We start from the raw sequence: 24,911 nt of genomic DNA, 5'->3' as shown, positions 1-24,911 counted from the left end.
GCACTCTGCATTGAGCCATCTGCCTGCGGGCTGGGCTCCTTACTGCTGGGACTGGGCCCCCCCCGCTCCCTGTGCCATTGGTCAGATGTTCAGGGGATCCCTCAATCTTGACATCCTAAGGCCCCGTACACACGGTCGGTTTGGTCCGATGAGAATAAATCTAAGTTCATTTTCATCGGACCAAACCGACCGTGTATATAGGCTATCGGTCTGGTTTCCTTCGGTCCAAAATTTCTAAACATGCTTCAAAACCGAACCGATGGACCGCTGCCCCATCGGACCAAACCGATGGTTAGTACAGAAAAGCATCGGTTCAAAACCTGTGCATGCTCAGAATCAAGTCGACGCATGCTTGGAAGCATTGAACTTTTGTTTTATTCAGCACGTCGTGTGTTTGACGTCACCGCGTTCTGACCCGATCGGATTTTGGACTGATGGTGTGTACACATATCAGGCCTTACGGCCACTTCAGAGGTGAACCGATAAATGGTCCGACGGGCCAGTCTCATCGGTTTGGTCCGACCGTGTGTACGGGGCCTAAGGCATTAATGGGTGCAGTGTGTGTCCGAGCACAGTAACACCCCCCCCCCCCCCCCCCGGGCTCGTGTGCAGTGAACACCTTGCGCCACTGGACCGCATACATGCAGGACGTTTTAGCTGCAACTAGTTTGTGTGCAGCCAGAAATGCCATGCCTGGACACAAATTCTCAGCATCCAGGACTGGCGCTGAATTCCTATTTGCTCAGGTGAGTGATAACATGTGAGTGGTGCACAGGGCCAGTCATTGAATTGTACAGAGGCCAAATCTGACTGCAACCCAAAGCTGTGTGCATAGACCTGAAGTTACTCTACTGACCCGATTCTTGTCGCTGGAGATCCTAATTGTCCATGTGAATGCATCCTTAAGACATTAATGTATTTTTAATGCAAGCAGTGGAAGTATCCAAGTTTAACCTGCTATCAGCCTGGCACAGCAGAGTTTGGAAATCAGTGGGAGAAAGAAGCAACACAAGTAGCTAGTCAGGTGTGCTGCATTGTGAGGAACATGTTTATAGGAGGAAAGAGCAGAGAGACAGAAAGACGAGGTTATCAGTGAAAGGATTATATTCATAATAATATATATATATATATATATATATATATTAGAAGTGGGAAATATTAAGCCAAATATTATTTTTATTAAGGTTGCTGCTGCTGCTGTACACAAAGTGCTATACACTTGAAAAATGAAATGAATAAATTGCAGTGATGCAAATATATAAAATACAGTGAAAACAATTCATAAGTAGGTGAATGCCAATATATTGGTGAATGATGTGCTTCAATGTATAAAGTGCGATCTTGCTCCAAAACTTGAAGTGAGCCACACTCCCTCCTGTGTCCCCATTTACCGGATGGAATGGACCCCCCAGCTTTTAAGTCTAGGGGTCGTTTAGGTTTAGAGTATTGGCCAGGGGTGGCAAATTCACATCAGGATACAAGGAAGATCTCCCATGCTCATGACAGTCATGCGTGGATCATGGTACCCAAAACAAGATAAAGGAAGGGGACTACAGTGAAGTACTGTTTGGTGAAGGTGTTTGTTGTGTTTATTGCGCAGATAAAAAAAAAAAAGGTACTTGCATGATGTAGGTTAAAATAAGCATTGATTAGCAAAGGATTGCAATGGGAAGCACCGCTGCTAGCTTGCGGTCCACCGAAAACCGGAAGTGACGTCGTTTGGACTTGAAACCGGAAATTGCGTCAACGCGTTTTGCCCTCCCACAGGGCGTGATCAAGGACGTAATTTCCGGTTGGATCAGCCACCCTTATATACGAGAAAATTAAATTAACACCTCCCCCTCTAGTCTGCCAATTGGATACGCATGGTGGCCATTTTGTTGGATAAACATGTCTGTTTAACCATAGGGTTGATTCCCATATGGGAGACTGGCAGCCATTATATTGGTTGGTTATCCATTCATATCCAATCTGGTTCCCACAGTTTTATAATGATTGATCCAAAGGACGTCAACCCAAGTAAATCATTTAGTCACATGAAAATTCTTTAAACATATTATAGGTTTTATTAAAAATACAGTTGTATTAAAAATTTATTCAACGCACATAAAAGTAATGCAATATATTAACCTACAAATAAATGTTTGAAAATTGTGCAACTAAAATAATTATATATATATATATATATATATAATGTGTGTGTGTGTGTGTGTGTGTGTGTATGTTTATATTTATATTTACAATTAAAAATAAAGAATAAGAATAAATGGGGGGGTGAAAATTAAAGATCAAAGAATACAAAAAATTTTTTTAAATATTAAATGTTAATGGCATTTAAAAAGAAAAATCTATTAAAACCACAATTACCAATTTGGCAGGAAACAATTGAGGTCATGTTCAATATTTAACCCCAATGAACTCATCGTTCTTAAACAATGAATCCACTGGGTCTCGTTTCGAGAGATGGCGTTCTTAAGATTACTTTCTCTCCAATGACCCTCATTTTTGTCTATACCACAGAATGTCAAACCACTCAGATCCCTCCCATGATGTAGTCTTAAGTGGTTAGACCAGTGTTTCTCAACTCCAGTCCTCAAGGCGCCCCAACAGGTCATGTTTTCAGGATTTCCCTCAGATGAAACTGCTGTGGTAATTACCAAGGCAGCGAAATGGATCAAATGCCCTGTGCAAAATAATGGAAAACCTGAAAACATGACCTGTTGGGGCGCCTTGAGGACTGGAGTTGAGAAACACTGGGTTAGACAGACTGTGGTGCTTGTAACCTTTCCTAATTCTGTTAATGTGTTCGCAAAGTCTTACTCCTAATTTTCTAGTGGTTCTTTCCACGTATTGCAACCCACATGGACATGTGAGAAGGTATGTTAAATGCGTGGTCCGCATGTAATGAACTCCCTAATTTTTGTGTGACTCACCAGAGGTGTGAGAGGTAAAGTGTGTGGGTGTGGTCCTCCTTGTCCTATATCTGGCAGTCCTACACATTACACACCTACCACAGCTAAAAAGAAAACACTAGGTACAAGAACGTACACACTGTCTTGGTGGGTCTATCACATTGGGTGCTCATTTTAAACGTAAAGTGGGGGGCTCGGTGTAGATGAACTGTGGTTTGCCTATCAGTGGGCTGCTTTTCTTTTTACTGCCCAATCAAGGGGCAAAGAGAGGACCTGCAAGTCAAAATGAAATTGCAGCAGAGAAGAACAGGTCCCCTCCTCTGCCAGACAGGGCTGTGCTGTGTGCCATAGCAGGCCTGGATGGACAGAAATACAAATCCTATGCCAAGTAAAATAGCTCTCTTATAACTATTTCATCTGTGTATTTAGCTGTTTGCCTGGAGTTTAGCTTTAAATGAGAGGTTTGTTTAAAAAAAAAAAAAACACAAACTCTTCTTAATGCTGCAGCATCGGTCTGATGTTGCATCTGTCCCCGCCAGCCCTAAGCCCAAGAACTGAACGATCACATGACCGTTCAGCACTTAGTTTTCCCGAGATTGGGTTGGAGGGGGGAGCAGCTGTCTCAGCCTATCGGCAGCATGCTTTGAGGCTGAGCCAGCTTCTGATGGGGCATCTGGGTGGATCCTGACAATATGGTCAGGATCCTTCTAGAGCCTGGAGCAAGTAAGTGCACTTTTTGTGGCCCATGTGAGAAGTATGGCTAAAAAGCTTTGGCCATACTTCTCTTTTAAGCTTTGAGTAGAACAGGGGTATCCAAACTGCGGCTCTTTGCTTGCTTTTTTTGGGGCACTATTCCTCTTACTGACTCTAAAAGAAGGGCACCATTTCTCCCCCTAATCCTAAAGATGGGACATTGTTTACCACCACTGATGGACAGGACATCCCACTCCACACTTCAGCCCCCCTAAAGTCTGAAGAACAGTTAACTGGCCCTTTGTGTAGGAAGTTTGGCAAACCCCCGTGGAAAAATGCTTAAACCTGTGGCGTGACATCCAGACTTTACTGGAACAAGACACACGGGGAAATCTTCCATTGGCAGGAAAATGGAACAGATGTCCCCAATCTATTATTGTCTGTTGGACAGGGAATTGGAGGAATTCCCCCCCCCCCCCCCCCAATGGGACACAGACCAAAAAAAACCACAACCTGACAGAGGTTCTAATGACTTCCTATGCTTTTAAAAAAAAAAACATTTTTGGACTTTAGGTAATGCATACTTTAGTCTTTGTCACTGTGCCCATGTGAAGGAAAAAGCTCATAAGTCAATTGGCATAACTAAAAGGTTGCTCATTTTTTGTTTGCCTAGTTATGGTTATGCAAGGATAAATACATATTTCAATTGGAGATTTGTAATGTGTAATGAGTCAATAGGGAAGAAGCTTTTTTTCGCTTGACCTAATAAACACAGAACACTACTTACTGTCAGAATGTGTGGGGTGCTCTTTACCGTTTTACCATACTTAGCAGTTCACGTATGAATATTTTTGCAGTGAATAATTCCAAAGCTGACTGTTTTTAAATTGGGGAATCTTCTTTGTACCAACACAATGGTTGTGGCGTCATATGTTTAATAATGTACGTGGTACTGTGCAAATACCAGTGATTAAAATGGAGCTTAAATCAAGCACTGGGCGGGAATCTTGGGCTGTAATCCATTTCACAGTCCACCTTTTCTATAAAGTGCCAGCTTAAATTGGAACTCCGGGCACAGACAATTTAAACATTTCTAAAATCTGTTAAAAAAATTAAAAAGCTACTTCTAGTCGGTCCTGGACTGTGTAATTCATGAATTTGTATATTCAAGATACTACAACTAGTGCTGTATTTCTGGTCCACTACGGTTCTCATATGCGGACGTAATGTCCGGGGCGGATTCTATATCTGGCACCCCTTCAATTTAAAATGTAAAGACGCACACCAAAATTTGACATTGTAAAAATATTAGCTTAGCCTACCCTTTTAAAAGTAGACTGCAGGGCTGGTGCAAGGATAAAGTGTAGTTTGCATTAGTTGCTCCACAGATATTATTACATTATGCGCCACCCCTAATATTACATTATCCTACAACGCACCTCCGTAACCCCTCGGCACATCTTTGTACCCCCAGAACACCACTGTACTCAACGCATCTCTGTACCCCCAGCATGCTTTTGTACCTCTTTGGCCATCTCTGCACTCCCAGAATGCCTCTGAACCCCCAGCACATCTTCATATCCACATTTTATCCTTGTATCCCCCAAAACACCTCTGTACCCCCTAGCTTATCTCTGCATTACCACACACATCTTTGCACTCCTTCACCTTGCACACTTCCATGTACACCTCTTTAACCCCAGCAAACCTTTGTATCCCAGCACACATCTGCACCCCCAGATATCTTGTACTCCCCAGCATTTTTGTTACCCCCAGCCTGCATCTGCACCCCAGCACAGTTTTGTACACCTCTGTATCCTTCAGTAAGTCTCAGCCCCCCCCCCCCCCCAGCACATGTACTCCAGTAAACCTCTCTACCCACCTGCACTACCGATTGGCAGCTCTATGATGCCTGCTATAGTGGTTGAGCAACTCATTGTACACAAGCCAGTGCTTGTCCCCTCCTCACCCTCCACTTTAAAGTATGCACTGATGGCTGGAGGTGTAAAAGGAGATGCCAGGCACCATGGAGCTTCTCCTTACACCACTTTATAGCAGGCTCAAGTCCTCTCCTGGCTGTCTGCCTGCCTCCCTCCCCTGCACATCGCTCGGCTGCACTGAGAGAAGGAGCAGAGCTGCCAGCCTGCTCCATGGGGACTGCTAATGACAAAATAAAAAAAATGTACTGCACAGTCTGCACCCCCCATCATGTGTGGTACCCAGGGCGCACTGTCCTCCTGCCCCCCCGTTGGTACGCCACTGGTTATTGTTCTAGTATGTGTGTGTATATATATATATATATATATATATATATATATATATATATATATATATATATATATATATATATATATATATATATATATAATGTTCCCTCCTTCTGGTTGATTCATTCAGTCATTCTGTTTGGTGCAAATCAGCTATGCTCAAATTCATGTAGAGCTAAAATGTTAATTTCTACAATTTAGTAACCAATAAGCCCCCACACACATACCTAACATTTTGAGCAGAAGAATAGGTACACCCAGTGCTGGGACAATGTCATCCAGTGCCAAAAGATGCCAAACTGCCCAGCCTTGTAACAGAAAGAAGTAGCCTTCCTTGTTGAAAGTAGTGTTTTTGTTGCTGTATCTGTCCGTCCGTCCCCCCCCCCCCCCCCTTTTTTTTTTTTTCTTTTTTTTTTGGGAGAAATATTATCACTTTCTGTCCCTGTCACTAAGTTAGTTAAAGTATTACTAAACCCAGGACCCTGCATTCAATATATCTGGTCCCCCACAGTACATGGAAATTGAATTATTTTTGTAAATATAAACTGCTAAATACCTTTTCTCATTAGCAGTAAATAGTAGTCTTGTATCAGTGGGCACAATTCACTAAGCAATATTTTGCCGCATCTGAGTATGCAGTCAAATTAATGCACAGTATTTTGAAAATTAAAACTCTAAATCTACAAAGAAACTCTTCTTTAAAATGTTGCGTGCATTTTATATTTGCAAATTATTCTTTAAATACTACATGAAAACGTGTGGTAAGTTATCACAAGCATCTCGCGAGTACAGATGGGCCGAACACCACCCCCCTGTTTGGTTTGCAGCATCTGTAGCATGCATAGAGCAGCAAAACTGAATTTAATTTCTCCTACGCCTTCCAGGACGGCACACCAGAGAGATAAGGGCTCCTCCCACAGGAAACACAATCAATTGACAAGTTTGTTATAAGTTCCCACCCCTCCCCTTGCTCCTCAGTATTTTGATTGTGTTTCTCCCGAACACAGCGGCACGTTTGTTGTTTTATATTACCTGGAGACGGTGAAGTCGAAGGGTACCCCTGTTGAGGCAGGTTCAGGGAGGCCGGGGAGAGCTGAACTGACCTGTTGGCTTCGGTCGCTCACAGGTCGCCACAAAGACAGGCATGGACGCTCTGAGCTGTGGTGAAAAAGCCATCGTCCCTCTGCACAAAAATCCGCCACGCTGCTAACTCTTCTTCCTGGGGGGGTTTGCAGAGGAGCATTGCGCTCCAGACCTCGTTCGGAGGTACAGGAAGCGCGTCACCGGAGAGTGGGCGTTCCCTACACAGCAACCCGGAAGTGACGCCTCGGCGTGGAGAGCAGCGTGGAGCGGTGGGGTCGGCGGCGGATAAACCCTGCGAACAGGTACCGGCAAGCCAAGGACCCAGTCAACCTCCTCATGATGGAAGAGGAAGGGAAGACTAGCGCTGCGGCTACCAAATCCAGATCGGGGGTCGGTGAGTACTGTCCCTCCTGGAAAGGGAGAAAAGGGGAGAGTGAGAGTTCCTGAGTCGCAGGATGCAACTGGTAACGGCTGCCTTCCTCGTTCTCTCTCTCTTTTCTCCCTAGTACAGCCTGCAGCTTTGAAGTGGGAAGAAATAACATGGTTGTTTTTTATTATGTTCCCTCTCTAACAGAATCTCCCGGTGAAACCCAGGGGGCCTCTGCTCAATCCTCAGCATCTGCTAGTGGTAGTTCCTCTAAAAAATGTGGAAACTGTAAAGATAAACTCCCAAAATCCTATACCAAGCCCTTCTGCCACAAATGTATTAACCAGTTGGCTGGGAAGGAGGCAGCTGCTATGATGAAAGATTTTCTCTTATCAATGCAGTCTGAAATGTTGGCCACAGTTAGAGCCCTCAGGGAGACAGCTACACAAGCAGCCACAGGCCCTAGCACAGAGGAACCGGCCCCTAGAGAGACTTTGATTTCTCAGGGAAGGCTAGTTGCAGGACCCAGTACCCCTTTCCTATCCTCTCAGGTCTTTTCTCATGATCTGGAGGAAGAGGAAAGTGAGGTCATGAGCCAGGTCACTAGACATAGCTCAGAGGGTGAGGAGGATAGAGACTCAGTCATGTCTCAGGAAGAAGGAAAATTGAAAAGATTCCTCTTCTCAGCAGAGGACGTGGACAGTCTCCTTCAGGCAATCTATGCCACTGAAGAGATTCCAGAGGTTCCTAAAACGACCTCTGCACAGGATAAGGTGTATAGGGGACTCAGTGAAATACAGGATAGAGTCTTCCCTCTCCACCAATCTCTAAAAGAAATAATCCTACAAGAATGGAAATATCCAGAAAGGAGACTAACCACTCAGAAAACCTGGAAACGGAAGTACCCGTTCACCCAATCAGTTGGGGAAGCTTTCTTTAAACTTCCAAAACTGGATGCGGCCCTGTCTCAGGTCACTAAACAGTCAGACCTCTCATTTGAAGATGCTGGCAGTATTAAAGATCTAATGGATCGCAGGGCCGAATCACTCCTGAGAAAAGCATGGGAGGCTAACACAGCTTCTATGGCCCCAGCATTAGCTGCGACCTGTGTAGCCAGGAATGCAGACCTATGGGTAGAGAAACTGGCAGAACACCTCGGCCAGTTTACAGAGTCAGAGGAAATCTTGGGGTCTCTATCTTTGATAGGAAAAGCTGTCGCATACTTGGCTGATGCCGCTTTGGAAACTGCCAAAGCTTCAGCCAAAACAGCGGCCTTGATTAACTCGTCCAGACGAGCTATCTGGGTTAAAGCCTGGGATGGGGATGTCACATCAAAGGGAAAACTGTGTGGACTCCCTTTCCAGGGTTCACTTCTGTTTGGCCAAGGATTGGATGATGTCCTAGCTAGGTCTTCAGAAAAGGGAAAGAAATTCCCTATGAAACCTAAGAAAGATGGGTTTAAGAAGACTTTTCGAGGCCCCCAGGGGCAAAACAAGCAGAAATATAAAAGAGAACCCAATAGGCGCTGGTTTTATGGAAAAGGGAACAAAAAGAATAACTTACTCTTTCCCTCCGCCAAGGCTGAGGCTAAACAGACCAAGTGACGCCAAGGTCAAGGTAGGGGGGAGGCTGTCCCAGTTTGTACAACAGTGGGAAAATATTTCAGACAGTCCCTACATACACAAGCTTATAAGGGATGGGTTCCGCCTGGAATTTGTCACCTTCCCCCCCCCCTATGATCACCCTCACGCAGCTCCCCAAGGATACCCTAAAAAGAAGGGCCCTCTTGGAGGGGGTTCAGGAGTTGGTAGAGCAACTAGTAATAACACCAGTGCCAGTAGAACAGCAATACCGGGGGTTCTATTCCCACGTGTTTTTGGTTCAAAAACCATCAGGAAAATTCCGCCTGATAGTAAACCTAAAAAAACTAAACGGATTTTTAGAACAAAAGAAATTCTCCATGGAGAGTATTTACTCAGTAAGAAAGAACCTCATGAAGGAAACCTACATGACAACCATAGACCTGAAGGACGCCTATTTTCACGTGCCAATTCACGTGGACCATCAGGCCTTTTTGAGGTTTGCGGTGGTGGTAGGGGAGGAAATCTTTCATTGGCAGTTCAGGGCACTACCCTTCGGCCTAACCTCCAGCCCCAGAATCTTTACAAAAATTCTGGCAGAGGCAGTAGCATTCCTACATCTTCAAGGAATATGCCTTATACCATACCTGGACGATCTACTGATCTCCGGTCAGACAGAGTCACAGGTTCAGAGGGATACCAACAGGGTGATGGAGTTCTTAGAAAGCCTAGGCTGGATTATCAATTTAGAGAAATCCTCCCTCATACCAGAACAGGTAAAAAATTTCCTGGGCTACACTATAGACTCCAGGCTCCAGACGCTTTTCCTGCCAGAGGAAAAAATAAAAAAATTAGTGTCAGGAGCAGAGAATCTGGTGAGATTCCCCAGACTTCCCAGGAGGTCAGTTATGAGAGTGCTAGGCTTAATGTCGGCATCCATACCAGCGGTAGTCTGGTCCCAATTACATGCAAGGATGCTCCATTTTTTCTTTCTGTCCTCTTGGGACAAGAAGAAGGAATCCCTGGATCAGGAGATTGTACTCACCCCTCAGGTCCTCTCATCCCTAGAGTGGTGGACCAGTCACCAAAACCTAAGGGAAGGTCGACCTTGGGCACAATGGGATCCGGTAAAATTGACTACGGATGCCAGCACATGGGGGTGGGGTGCCCACTTGGGAAAGAAAAAAGCCCAAGGAAGATGGTGCTACCTCCTGGCTCATCAATCTTCCAATACCAGGGAGCTCAGAGCAGTAGGAGAAGCTCTGAAGGCCTTCCAACAAGATGTCACAGACAGGGAGGTCCAGGTGAGCTCAGACAACGCTACAGTAGTGGCCTACCTGAATCACCAAGGCGGTACCAGATCCGGTCCCCTATTAGACCTAACCATAAAAATCCTGGGTTGGGCAGAGAAGCATGTCACCTCCATCTCAGCCATACATATAAAGGGGACAGACAACATAGAAGCGGACTTCCTCAGTCGCCAACAATTAAGACGGGGGGAATGGGAATTGAGTCCCGAGGTCTTTCAGGCTTTAGTTCTTCAGTTTGGCGAACCAGACATAGATCTGTTCGCGAACCGGAAGAACAGGAAAGTGAACAGGTACTTCTCAGCCTCGGTAGAACGGGATTCAGAGGGCCTGGATGCGCTGTCCCAGAACTGGCATTTCAAAATGGCCTACGCTTTCCCACCCCTGGCGCTAATTCCGCGGGTACTCCAGAAAGTCAGCAAGTCCCCCGGTCTGGTCCTCCTTATTGCCCCATGGTGGCCAAGGAGGACATGGTTTGCGAACCTGAGGTTCATGTCAGTAGCAGAGCCTCTGAGACTCCCAGCCAGGACAGATCTTCTCAGACAAGGTCCAGTGTTTCACTCGAGACCAGAGTTCTTTCAGCTAACAGCCTGGTTAGTGAGCGCCAGATTCTGAAACAAAAAGGTTGTTCAGAAAAGGTGATTGAGACTCTCCTTACAAGTAGAAAGCCGGTCACTAGAAAGATCTACTCAAAGATATGGAGAACCTTCCAGACCTGGAGTAGAAAAAGACAAAAGTCTTCCCAGTCGGTTCCGGTTATCCTGGATTTTCTCCAGGATGGAGCGGACGCTGGGCTTAAGGTTAGCACCCTGCGAGTACAGGTAGCGGCCCTCTCGGTGTACCTGGATAAAAGATTAGCGAAGGACGACCTAGTTAAGAGATTCTTACTAGCTAGGGAGAGAATGTCCCCCGTCCTTAAAAGCTTATGTCCACCATGGGACCTTACTAGGGTATTAGAGTCATTATCTATGCCTCCTTTTGAACCTTTAGAGAAAGTTTCCCTTAGGTTCCTTACGTTAAAATTAACTTTTTTGTTGGCTATTACTACAGCCAGGAGGGTAGGAGATCTGCAAGCTCTGTCTATGAAAGAGCCTTTTCTTAGGGTGCAACCAGACAGGGTCACTCTTAGGGCAGATCCCTTATACCTACCTAAAGTAGCATCCTTACTCAACAGGACGCAAGAAATGATATTGCCGTCCTTTTGTTCAGAACCAAAGAACGAGAAGGAGTTTAAGTTCCACTGTTTGGATGTAAGAAGATGTCTTCTTATATATTTAGATAGAACCAAAAGTTTCAGGAAATCTAACCATCTCCTAATCCTATATGGTGGGGTCAGGAAGGGATTACAGGCCTCAAGGCCATCAGTCTCAAAATGGATTAGAGAAGCTATTACAGAGGCTTATCAGTGTGCAGGAGAACCAGCTCCACTTAATATCAAAGCTCATTCAACCAGATCTCTGGCGACATCTTGGGCGGAGAGAGCAGGTGCCTCCTGGGACCAGATCCGTACTGCGGCTACCTGGTCAAGTCATCACACCTTCCTGAAACACTACCGTGTAGAATTGTTGTCACAGCAAGACCTGGCTTTCGGTCGGAAGGTCCTCCAAGCTGTGGTCCCACCCTGAGGTAGGCCTGAGGTCCTTTCATATCCTCTCTGGTGTGCCGTCCTGGAAGGCGTAGGAGAAAACCTACGTTAGATCTACCGGTAACGGTATTTCTACGAGCCTTCCAGGACGGCAGGCCTACTACCCACCCTATGTGAAGAAAGGTAAGCTATATGCTAAATGGTAAGTACCGATGGGGTGCCCCTTGTGAACCAGTTCAAGATTACTTTATTAAATACTGAGGAGCAAGGGGAGGGGTGGGAACTTATAACAAACTTGTCAATTGATTGTGTTTCCTGTGGGAGGAGCCCTTATCTCTCTGGTGTGCCGTCCTGGAAGGCTCGTAGAAATACCGTTACCGGTAGATCTAACGTAGGTTTTTTTTCTGTTTTATTAATCGTTTACATAGATTGTTAAAGAACCGTCAAGTAGAACAGCAAACAGTCCTCGCTCGCTCCACGTGTATTTAAATATTTTTTTTTATTCTGTTGAACAAGAAAACAAGCATCCAAGCATGGAAACAGTACAACAATGCAACAATTGAATGCTATGCTTAATACAAACAAATCAAAACGGAAAATTTTAAAGGGGGGGGGGGGGAAATTAAATCCCATTTAAAATGACTTGCAGTATTGGGAAAAAAACGGCGTGGGGTTCCCCCTCTCCTGTCCATTTTAGACCCCGTCAACCACCGGCCAGGGTTGTGGGGATGAGGCCCTTGTCCCCATCAACATAGGGACCCGCGCCCCAGACACCCATACCCCTTTTTTTGACCAATAACTTGCATATAAGCCTTTTTTTAAACCAATCACTGGTAGGTCTGACCATTGCCATAGTTATGTCAAGCTTGGACCAGTATCTAAATGCGTTTATTTTCTTTTGTGAATTGACTTATGTGGCATTTAACGAATGTTTTTGGTGTTTGTGATAAATACCACATATGAGCAATAGTGAATTGACCCTTTCATTATCACATGTGTTTTTAAAGGGGTTGTAGAGGGTTTTTTTTTTTTTTTTTTTTTTTTTTTCTAAATGGGTTCCTTTAAGCTAGTGTATTGTTCACTTACCTTTTCCTTCGATTTCCCTTCTAAATGTTTTTTTCTTTGTTTTCTTTGTCTGAATTTCTCACTTCCTCTTCGTTCTCAGTAAGCTGTTCTGGCTGGAGGTTAGTCAGCCAGAACAGCTGGGATGATGGGGGCAAGCTTACTGAGGAGAAACAGGAAGTGAGAAATTCAGACAAATAAAAACATTTAGAAGGGAAATTGAAGGAAAAGGTACGTGAACCAACAATGCACTAGCTTAAAGGAACCTAGTTAGAAAATAAAAACCAAACTTTTACAACCCCTTTAAGTGGTCACATGACTGTCATAACGTATGGGATACCCTTTAGTGAATTGTGCCCAGTGTCTGGTTAAAGCTTGTTGGAGGAGTTTTCATTCTCATTTGAGGCTGCAGTTCATTCTTTCTTTTATTGCTAAGGAAGCAGTATGGACTGCCTATGTACTCTGCAAAACATTTATAAATGCAGACCTTCCAGCCGCCTCAACGGTCAGATGGCTACATTTATCAGCTTTGTGGAACACCGAGTAAAGAGGGGCAAGGAAGAACACGGAGCAAAAGACATTTGAATAGAAGGGATCATTTTTGATGTCAAAAATGGCAAATCTTTCCATTTACTTTCATTAAAGTATTGTCTTGGAAATTACAGTAAAAAATTCACCTTCATTGAATCTTTGGAAAATGTAACATTCACCACTTTATAAGTATATGCCCCTTGTTTGAAAAGCTGTGAAATCTCCATTATTGTGTACTTTGTCGTAATACAAGTTGGAAAGGATATAGACAGCTGCATTCCGTAAGTAATGTATTTTATATAGTGTTGGGTTTGATTCTCTGTATTTTGATCTTTCTGATCATCAGTGTCTTGGTGTGTGAACTATTGGGTCTCGCGCACACTGGACGTTATAAGAAACATTATAAAAATGCCACTAGTTTTGCAGTGAGTTTTTCAGCGTTTTTGCAATAGCGTTTTTTTGTGGTGGGTGTTTATTTTTTTTTTATTTTTTTTATCGATGGGATCAAAAACATTTAATTGCTGGTGAGCCACGTTTATCTGCGTTTTTACAGCTGAAAAGCTCCTATCAGAACCCACGTGTGTTTGTCTCTTTTTTTTTTTTTTTTCTTCTGCCAAACGCCCCGGCCAAAAACAGTTGATAACAGCCTTTCTGTGCATGGACACATGCTGGAGAGTTTATTGACTGTAGAAAACAGCCAAAAACAGCAGCTGTAAAAACGTCCAGTGTGCATGAGGCCTTGCTCAAACCAGAAATGTCATGATTTTTTGTTTGCTATGGCGCCACGTAATTGTCCCAGGTGACATCTGAAAGTGATGCAACAGCTAGCACAATGCCAAAGGTTGCTCGTCCCTGCTTTGATTGCTGGGTGCCCATAGTAATTGGTTACCAGAAAGTACCATCCTATAGCTGTTAACACTGTTGGACTTTGGAGGATGTTTTATGATACTAGATGAGTTTCTTACAAATTGATAACTGTAAAAAATGTTTTCTCATATCTCTGGCTATAAGGAAAGCACATCTGTGTCATCTGGAAAGTGCAAGGGTTAAATGCTAATTGATTTCCAATGGCTTACTATACACATGGCGTATGAGATTTCTGGTCCATTTCAAGCTGGTGGTTTTGTGTCTGGAGGATTGTGAAAAATAACTGTAATAGTATCTGCTCCTATAGGTAGGTGGCTTTACCTGTCTTCCATATTCTGATGCCTTTCTGTTACAATCTAATATCTTTACAGGAATAAGTGTAGTAAGGCTTAATGTACGGTACACGGGACGTTTTAAAACCTCTCCTGAATTATTTAACTTGACAGATAGTAATCCACGTTTACGAACGTCCATTTGTCCATTTTGCCACATTTACATGCCGCGTTTGCGTTTTTAGAAGCGTGTTTTTTTTGTGTGCACAAAGACGCGACTTAACGCGAGTTACAAAACGTTTACAAACTGTGTTGCAGGCATTTCAAATGCATCTGAACATCCGTCCTGATTTTTTTTTTTTTTTTTTTGCTTTCTAAAAAAATGCTTCTAACCTCGACTGCCTAGAAATTACTATAAACAACCCTGTATACATGTACTGATAAGATAACCTACAGGAGAGTTCAGGGGCAGCTGAAAAAAGCCCAACTGCTCCTAAACGTTCATTTACCAGCAGCCGTGTACATATAGCCTAAATGACTGATATACTGAACTTTTGAGAATGTGTGTGATTTTATTATTTTTGATCATTTTTTATCTTGGTGTTGAAAAATTAGTCCATTTTCATACACTTCCTGGTTGTACAGATACGTTTTTAGGTGAATTCTGACTCGGGGTAATGTGCTCATGTGGGTATTAATACTTTTCTGTGAAGCTGTGTTTCATTTAGTCAACGCAAATATTTTCATTGACTAAATTTGATTCTATTTCAGGCGACTAAATACAACTTAAAGCGGGAGTTCACCCATAAACTTTTTACCCTTAGATTGATGCTTATTTTGTCTAGGGGAATCGGCTAGTTGTTTTAAAATCGAAGCTGTACTTACCGTTTTAGAAAGCGATCTTCTCCACCGCTTCTGGGTATGATCTTCGGGACTGGTCGTTCCTATTTTGATTGACAGTCTTCCGACAGTCGCATCCATCGCGTCACGAGTAGCCGAAAGAAGCCGAACGTCGGTGCGGCTCTATACTGCGCCTGCGCACCGACGTTCGGCTACTTTCGGAAAATCGTGACGCGATGGATGCGACCGTCGGAAGACTGTCAATCAAGAAGGAACTCCCAGTCCCGAAGACCCATACCCGGAAGCGGCGGAGAAGATCGCTCTCTACAACGGTAAGTACAGCTTCGGTTTTAAAACAACTAGCCGATTCCCCTAGACAAAATGAGCATCCATCTAATGTTAAAAAAAATGTTATTTCCAGGTGATCCTCCACTTTAAACAATTGAAATGACTAAGACTAAAACGGCATTGTACTAAATTGAAATTGACATAAAAATTAACACTGCACTACCACATAAGATTAAGTAGTGGGCATCTGCTAAGCTGCTAAAAGAAAAAGACAGAAAAAGGCTAGTCCTTCTTTTTTTTTTTTAATGTGTGTGTGTGTGTCCTCCTCCTTTTTCTTTTTCTTTTTCCTTTCCTTCCAAAAAGCAATATATTTGTTCTAACACATGTTAAAACATCAAGACCACTTTCACACCTGGGCATTTTTATTGGCGTTTAGTGCTAGAAGTGGCTCCTGTAAAGCATCTGAAACCAAGCATTTTTAAATGACGACCCCCCCCCCCCCAAATGAAACCTAGTTCGTAACCAATTAAGATCTAAACCCTTAATGGATGATATTTAACGGAAGCCTGTACTGACTGACCCCTGGTTCTCGATTTTGACATGTCACCATCCTAATCGGTGCAACGCCGCATCTGCAGCGCTGCACCAATTTCAAAAAGTCGTTTCTGTGCTACTTTTTTTTTTTTTTCGATTTCTGTCCGCGATTTACATTGACAACCTGCACAGATGTCTCTGCAATCGCAGCCGAAATAGGGACTGACCAGCGGGAGTGAAATCATGCGAGTTCGCACAGCCTCACTCCCGCAGCCCAGGGTGATCCTGGGCTTAATTATGGAGGATACCAAGTTGCCTGTCTGTATTTGGTTCTTTACCCTGGAAGAGCATACAGGTTAGAAAGTATACATGAACTCAAAGCTCCTGATCTGCATTCATTTTCAAGTTCAGTACCTCAATGTATTGAAGCCATTGGTCATTTTTTAGAAGGTCAACAATGGCAGCATTCCTATTTTCTCAGTACAGGTTTCCTTTTTAAGGCTTGAGGTGACTTGTGTGCAATCTTCAAATACCACTGAATTGCCTTTATATTTCTTTTTGTTTTGCTTATAAAATAGTTTCTAGAGTTTTTCTTACAGGAAAATGTATAAAAGTTTTATTGCCTCATATACTGATAATCTATCTTTTTTTTTTTTTTTTTTTCTTCTTCTTGTTCAGGGGCCAAGTGAACAGTATTAAACCATTCCTGAAGGAGCAGCTTCTGCATAATGAGTGACCAGGATGGGGGGCCGTTCATAATATGTACAAAAGAGGAGCCAGTAACCTGGAATGTTAATGTGGATGCAGTTGAGCCTGACAAACCCCTCCCTCTTTTGCCGAGAATGGTGCCTCTAGCGTGTCACAAGAGCCAGGAAGAAAGACTGAAGAAAATCAATGGATTGTCGCCCACTGGACATGGCTTTAACATCCGAGCGGATCAGCACTTGGAATACCACCATTTTTCTGAGCCGGGCTATCTTGGCAATGGCCCGCACTGCTCAAACATATGCAATGCAAATTATGACAGCTATGATTATTGTGATGGGAGGGAAGTATCAGAAAAAGATGCTATGCTGCAGGACAGTCGGACATCTGGGGATGAGGATACTGATGCCCTGGTGGAGGGTAGAAAAAAGTTGCCAAAAGAATCTATCTTTGCCATGGCGCTTCAAATACTTGTGCCATTCTTGTTAGCAGGCTTTGGAACTGTGTCTGCTGGAATGGTTCTGGACATTGTACAGGTCTGTTTCAATATTTTAATATGGGGCAGTATACAAAGTTGATTAAACCATAGTAACCAATCAGAAATAATCTCTAAAGTGAACCTGCAAGTATTTATTAATTCTGAGCAAGCGGTAAAAGCCCTTGTTCATCTCTGCATCTATGTGTTGTAAGGAAATTTAAAATAGAATTACAGACTAACCTGTAACTAGTCTTTAAAAATGCTCCTTTCTAACACCTATGCTGACTAAACTTTGTAAGAAAGATGTATATGCTTAACTATTCTTGCTCTGCTCTGGACCGGTCATATGATCTCTCTCATGTGTTGGCTATCTGCGGCTGCAGGGGAGAGCACACCGTAATGGCTAGGAAAGTCTCTAGTGGTGACTTTACCCCTAGGCTTCTATGGCCCTTGCGTTGTCTGCATTCCCTCCTCTCCCCTGCAGCTGCTGCTGACTGACACAAGTAATCTGGATCATGTGACTGGACCAGAGTTGGCCGAAACATCTTTACATCTATAGTATACATCTTTCTTACACCGGTTAGTCAGCATAGGTGGTAGGAGGGGTAAGGGTGCATTATTAAGACTAGTTGAGTTTCGCCTGAAATTCTACTTTAGTTTTGAAAGTTCACAACACAGGCATTAAAATATTTTGTTTTATTATGTTTGAGGCCTTCAAGCTAAGGTATAAACACTCGTAAAGATATAAGCAACCAGTTTATTAAAGTAGTTAGAAGCTTTTCTAATTTTGAATTTCTAGCAGGTTTTTTGGTATTGCCTAGCTTCAGGTGCTGGTCTCAAATTACAAAGATCAGCAAATCTTTAACACCCGACTGTCTTCTAAAAATAAAACCGTGCCTTCAGTAATCGGAAGCAGATGGGTGTAGCATGCAAATATCTTAATCTGCTAAAGAGAAGCCACGTCAATAATAAAGTGACTCAGCTTTTCCATGACATTATACTGGGGGCCCCTTTCACATGACAAGCCTGCTCTGATCCACTTGTCCTTCTTCTTCCTTCTTTTTTTTTTTTCAGGTGTATTTGAGCGGACCATCCATTGACTCCTATGGGCAAGCGGATGTCAGCGGAAATGTGTCTGCTGACATCGGATCCGCTAAAATCAGGCGTATGGCGATACGTTCAGCCATCTGTCTGGCCGATAGGATCGGATGCGATCTGATAAACGGACATGCTGTCTGTTTGTGTTCGATCACCCCATAGAAATCGGCGGCGCTCTGACAGGCCCCTCCCTGCTCAGAAAGCCAAATCGGACCGGTCATCCGTCGGCTCAGCAGAGATCAGTGGATCGATCTCCCGCTGAGCTGGTGGACACCGCTAAATGGATCCACCCTGTGTATTCTGCTCTTACCTGAATTTATCCAATAGGCCAGGGGTGCCCAACCAGTGGCCTGGGGGCCACATGTGGCCCTGCGGAGCCATCTGATGTGTCCCGTGACCTCTTGCTCTGGGATGAAATAGAATATTTATTACTAAAATCACAGTGTATATATGGGTTGCTTTCAAACTAATCTACAGATGCAGAGCAGCGCACCTGCGGGTTCCCTGCACTGAGCCATAGACTTCTGTTACTACCTGCATGTTTGGTGAGCTTTCTGAAAGTGCACCAAACCTGCAGAATATAATAGAAGTGCAGAAAAGCCAAAGGTACACTGCATTGCACCCACGGTGCGGGTAAACCGCAGCACATCACTGATGAAAGCAGCCATGGGCCCCTTTCACAAGGTCAGTCCGACCCAATTGGACCCTCCATTCACTTCCAAGGAGTGGCAGATGTCCTACCTCCAATCTGGGGACCAGTGACGGCGTAGCGTGCTACTCGCGCATGCACAGTAGGGAACCGGGCAGTGAAGCCGCAACGCTTCACTTCCTGATTCCCTAACCGAGGATGACGGCGGGTGCAGCCGAGGGAAGAGCGATTGCTTGTCCTAGGCTGACAACATCGTGGGCGCGCTTGACAGGTAAGTGTCCATTTTTTTTTTAAAAGTCAGCAGTTGCAGTATTTGTAGCTGCTGGTTTTTTTAAAAAAAATATTTGGCGGAACCTCCGCTTTAATGTTCAAATGCAAGTTTCAGAATACTTTTGACAAAGGTAATATAGTCCTCACTCAATTCTCTGTGCTCCAAAATGGTGTAAAAGAACAATCCTCCACTGTCTCCTCCAAACTAATGTGCAAAAAAATAAAAAATCACCAAAAGATGGGACGTCTATAAAGTGGTATTAAAGCTTCTATTAAAAAAAAAAAGCACCTGTAAAAAAGCCTCATCTGCAATCCCAGTGTGAAAGCCTGAGTGCTTTCACACTGGGGCGCTGCGCTGGCAGGGCATAAAAAAAGTCATGCAAGCAGCTTCTTTGCAGCGCTTTAGGAGCTATATCTATATCTATATCTATATATCTCTATATTGCTTTACACCATGAGCTCCTTTTTAACCACTTCCCGACGGCCGTACGACAATATACGGCCGCAGGGTGGCTCTACTTCTCTGGGGCGCTGTGTTTTCACGTCCACCCCTTTCCGCGCTCCCGAGCGCGCAGCGGGGAACTTCTGTGCTGGCCGTGTCCCTTGCCGGCTCTCACAATGACAGCGTGCTGTCAGGGAGAGAGGAGACCGATCTGTGTCTCTTGTACATAGGGACACAGATCGGTCACCTCCCCCGGTCACCCCCCTTCCCCCACAGTTAGAACACTATATAGGGAATACATTTAACCCCTTCCTCACCCCCTAGTGTTAACCCATTCCCTGCCAGTCACATTTATACAGTAATTAGTGCATATTTATAGCACTGATCGCAGTATAAATGTGAATGGTGCCAAAAATGTGTCAAAAGTGTCCGATGTGTCCGCCATAATGTCGCAGTCGCAATAAAAATCAAGGAAAAATTTTGGGGAAAACTGCGCTAAGAAGGGTGCAAAGATTGGATTGATAAGCAGCAATTAGAGTGTATATAAACAAAACATGTGAGAAAGAAAAGAATTAATTGCGCTAAACCAAAATTGTTTGCTATATGTGAAAAAAACAAACATATGTGTATCATATATGCTATGATTGCACTCTGATACAAATCAAATGTGCTAATAGCCCAGAACCAGGGCACCAACTCCAAATGGTTGGGGCGTTGTTAACCCTAAGTGTTCCAACACCAAAAGGTTCATGTGACTGAAGCAGTTAAAACAAAAACACATATCAATACAGTGAATTAAATTTAAACCCATAAGTCCAAAACTAAATCTGAGTAGATATAAAGTCCATAAAGATTCAGATGGAAGAAGACACCCGTGTAGATTCCATACAGCTGGTCCTGAACACCTTTTGTGAATCCACCACCAATTGCACAGCTGCTTACCAGACATACAGGTCCTACCGGCAATAAAAATCGCAGATCGCCGCCATTACTAGTAAAAAAAATAAAATAATAAAAAATATTAATTCTGTCCCTTATTTTGTAGGCGCTATAACTTTTACGCAAACCAGTCGCTTATTGCGATATTTTTAGAAAAAAAAAAAAAAAAAAATGTAGAATACGCATCGGCCTAGACGAGGATAAAATTTTAAAAAATAAAATTGAGCTATTTATTATAGCAACAAGTAAAAAATATATATATATTTTTTTCAAAATTGTTGCTCTATTTTTGTTTATAGCGCAAAAAATAACCGCAGAGGTGATCAAATACCACCAAAAGAAAGCTCTATTTGTGGGGAAAAAAAGGACGTCAATTTTGTTTGGGACCCACGTCGCACAACCGCGCAATTGTGAGTTAAAGCGACGCAGTGCCGAATCGCAAAAAGTCCTCTGGGCAGGAAGGGGGTTTAAGTGCCCAGTAAGGAAGTGGTTAAAGAATAGCTGTACTTTCACTAATGAATAGGCTAGACACCTTCTTATCACATGATGACTATCTGCTTTCACTGTCATTTAGAAAATTGTGGCCAGCCCGGGGCAGCCCAGCAGTAGGCAATATGCTTCTTCCTTTTTTTTTTTTTTTTTTTTTTTTTTTGAGGCCGCATAAAACCCTCTTGCTACTTTTGCTTCCCTTGGGCCTTTTAGGTTTTTAAATAAGGATCCAACTTGTCTCCAGTTGATAAAGCTACCCTACCCAAGCCCTGCACTTTTCTGTGTGTAAAGAAAAAACTATATTGCTGCCTGTGCCACTATGCAAGAGATTTCTCCTCCCTTCCTCAAGTTGATGACCTAAGATTAGTAAAATGATGAAATAAACTAATGCACACCTGAATCACAAAATCGGTGTGTAAAATAAGGGTGCTGAAACCACAGGTTGGGTTTCAGCACAGACCAAGAAGCAGGACTCTATTAATAGGCAGCACTCCAAAGTAGATGACATGGCAGGAAGTGAGGAGAAGTCTCCCCAATGGGTAATGCGGGGGTGAAACTTGGCACACAATACAGTGGGTGCTGAAGTGACACAGAAAATGTATGTGCTGTATCGTGTAGAAATGAACATTATATAGTCAAAAACTATAGATGCAGATGTGATATTTAGGAGCCACATGAGGACTCCTTTATCAAGGCAACAGTTGGGGTCCTTGTGGCTTTGAACCTGCATCATCCCAACAGGGGCACCGACATCTGTAAACATCCCACATTTTAGACTTTTCCCCACGCCATCTAAATCTACAATAATGGTTTTTCTGGTTCCATTTTAAGGTAGGATATTGGTGTGTTATATAGTCCAACATGTCTTTCTTTCTGTTTGGTAATCTTGATCATTATTTTCATTATACTAGCATTATAGACACAAAGGGGGAGATTTACTAAAACTAGTGCACATAGAATTTGGTGCAGCTGTGCATAATAACCAACGCAGGTCAGAAATTAGGCTTAACGGGTTGTTAAAAAAACAGATCTTGTTCCCCTAAAGCATATACAGCACAGTGCTCCTGCTGCTGCCTCCATGTCCATTGAGGCAAGAGAGAGAGTGCAGCACTTCTCCTCTTGAGGACAGCGCTGGATAAAGATTAGGCTCAGGTAAGTATTGGGGGGGGGGGGGGCGCTGATCACTGATTGTGTTTTACCTTGATGCAGAAAATGCGTTCAAGTAAAAAAAAAACTTACAATACATTGCTGCTATTGCTATGATGGCCACGTGCTGTTTTGCCATGTTAGTTATTGTATTTTGTCTTTTCCTTCTACAGCATTGGGACGTGTTTAAAAATCTTACTGAAGTTTTTATCTTGGTTCCTGCACTGCTTGGTCTTAAAGGAAACCTGGAAATGACTCTCGCATCTAGGCTCTCAACTGCAGTGAGTAAATATCCTACTACTTATGTTGATAAAAACTTGCATTAGGTCTTCTTTTTCTTTTCTAAAACATTAAATGAAAAATATTTGGTTAGATGGCAAAGAAAACCAGTAAAGGCACAACTCAAAAAAAAAAATCGTCCTAAAATGAAAATTAAATAAATCAAATGGTTATAAAATAAATTCTAAACCTATACACACCGATCAGCCATAACATTATGACCACTGACGGGTAATGTGAATAACCTTGAGTAATCTTGTTACAATGGCACCTGAAAGTGGGTAGGATATATAAGGCAGCAAGTGAACATGTTGTGTGTTTAAAGTAGAAAAAAAGGGCAAGCGTGAGGATTTGGGCAACTTTGACAAGGGCTAAATTGTAATGGAGAGACGACTGAGTCGGTGCAACTCTATGGCTTCATTCAGCCGCTACGGAGTCCTCCAGCTCAGCGGGAGATCTCTCCGCTGATCTCTGCTGAGCTGGCGGATGTCATGTTCCTCTCTGCTCACTGAGCGGGGAGGGGCTTGTCGAGCGCCATTGTCTCCTATGGAGAGAGCTTATAAAAACAGCGTGTCTGTTTTTTCATCAGATCTCATCCGATCCGCCATGGACAAATGGCGACGTATCGCCATATATCCGATTTTATCGGGTCGGATGTCAGTGGACATGTCACCGCTGACATCCGACGCTCCATAGTTTTGCATGGAACGGCCATTCAGGTCCACTGCCAAAACTAACAGAGGGCACTGAACAGTCCGACCGTGTGAAAGGGGCTTATAACTGCAACTCTTGTGTCAAAAAACCCTTATACCAGGGACAGATCCTTACCAGCGACAGGGTTATGGTGGCAAGGCTCCTCAATGCATGCAGTTTTTTGCACCCAAAAATGCTGCAAGAGAGCAGCACGTCTTGGTCCAGTTTGTGTGTGTTGTTGTGTGTTTGTGGTTTTTTTTTCCCCAGCATACATCTGTGACAAAGGAAACAAAGTTCTCTTCTGAAAATACTGCTAGCTTCTAACTGTCCCAGTTGAGCATTGATTGTTACGTCCTATAAAGTATCCTTTTTAGAGATAAATTATATTGACCAAATAAATACACATACACGAGAAATACATTTGCAAAATTAAAGTGTCTATAAACCCTCTCAGGTGATACAGATATGAAACAAATCCCCCTACATGAGTTTTACTTGTTTTATCTGCAGTCTTTTGTTTAAAATCCTTCATCATTTGTTAGTATCAGAGGAGGGATTGGAGAGCTGCTGTTACACTGTATGAGAGCTGATTGCAGGAAGGATACAGAGCTGTGTTTTGCTAAGACAAGGTCCACTCTGAGCTCCCTCCCTGTTGCATTTTATTACATGTGTCGGGAAAACTTGTCAGAAATGAGATGTGCTGATAACAGAGGAACAAAGCCAACACTTGGATCCCTTTCACACTGGGTACTGCTCCACGTTGGGTCCTTTTAATCTCCTGCTAGCGGCCGAAGAAGGGGTTAAATGTGGCTGAAAAGCAATGCTGCTGCAGGGTTGCAGCCACTTCGGCAGTGCTGCCCATTCATTTCAATGGGCAGGGGCGGTGGAGGAGTGTTTGTATACACCGCTCCTAAACCACTCCAAAGATGCTGCTTGCAAGCCTTTTTTTAATGTCCTGCAAGTGCACCACTCCAGTGAAAGCATTTGGGCTTTCACATTGGGGAGGCGTTTTTCAGGCGCTTTACAGCCGCTATTTTTATCACTTTAGCGCCTGAAAAAACGCTCCAGTGTGAAAGGGGTCTTAGAGATTTGGAGAGAGTAAACACTGCAGATATGTGCTGTGTTCACATTTCATGACTGAGGTTTACTACCACTTTAAGGTAATAATTAGATGTCATGGCACAATAATTCATTTATTACAGGTGCTTCTATAGCACCGTATAATTTACACAGGGCTTTACATAAATGTTCTACATTCACAGCAGTCCCTGCCCTTACTCGCATACTAGGGCCATTTAAGCCAGTTCACCTACCACCATGCATTTGGACTGTGGGAGGAAACTGGAGTACCAGGAGGAAACCCACGCAGGCAGTATTTTGGTGAAAATTGTTAGGTAAAATAGCAGCTTAGCGAATTGATGGCTTTGGCTAATAATGCACTGCTGTAGATGGGTGTGAATGGACCCTTACTGTTTCTGGGGCCCTTTCTATACAAAAACTCAAACATCTACCATACCTGTATGTCTGTGAAAGGT

At 43.4% G+C, this 24,911-nt stretch overlaps 1 protein-coding gene across 4 annotated transcripts in view; it reads left to right on the top strand.

Moving 5' to 3' along the window:
* The window catches only part of SLC41A2 (solute carrier family 41 member 2), a 124,502-nt gene that overhangs the window by 13,049 nt on the left and 86,542 nt on the right, over positions 1 to 24,911 (top strand). For 3 of the 4 annotated variants that reach the window (XM_040344264.1, XM_040344266.1, XM_040344265.1), the window contains exons 2-3: positions 16,867 to 17,429; positions 22,578 to 22,685. In XM_040344264.1, coding sequence (XP_040200198.1) covers positions 16,917 to 17,429; positions 22,578 to 22,685 — 621 coding nt within the window. In that variant the 5' untranslated portion in view covers positions 16,867 to 16,916. Of the gene's footprint in view, positions 1 to 14,237; positions 14,562 to 16,866; positions 17,430 to 22,577; positions 22,686 to 24,911 lie in introns of those variants that run through there. The other variant, XM_040344267.1, reaches the window with a different exon arrangement.

This window comes from Rana temporaria, chromosome 3 (assembly GCF_905171775.1).
Source record: "Rana temporaria chromosome 3, aRanTem1.1, whole genome shotgun sequence".
In the NCBI taxonomy this organism is placed as follows: Eukaryota; Metazoa; Chordata; class Amphibia; order Anura; family Ranidae; genus Rana; species Rana temporaria.
This window is presented reverse-complemented; position numbering and strand designations above follow the sequence as displayed.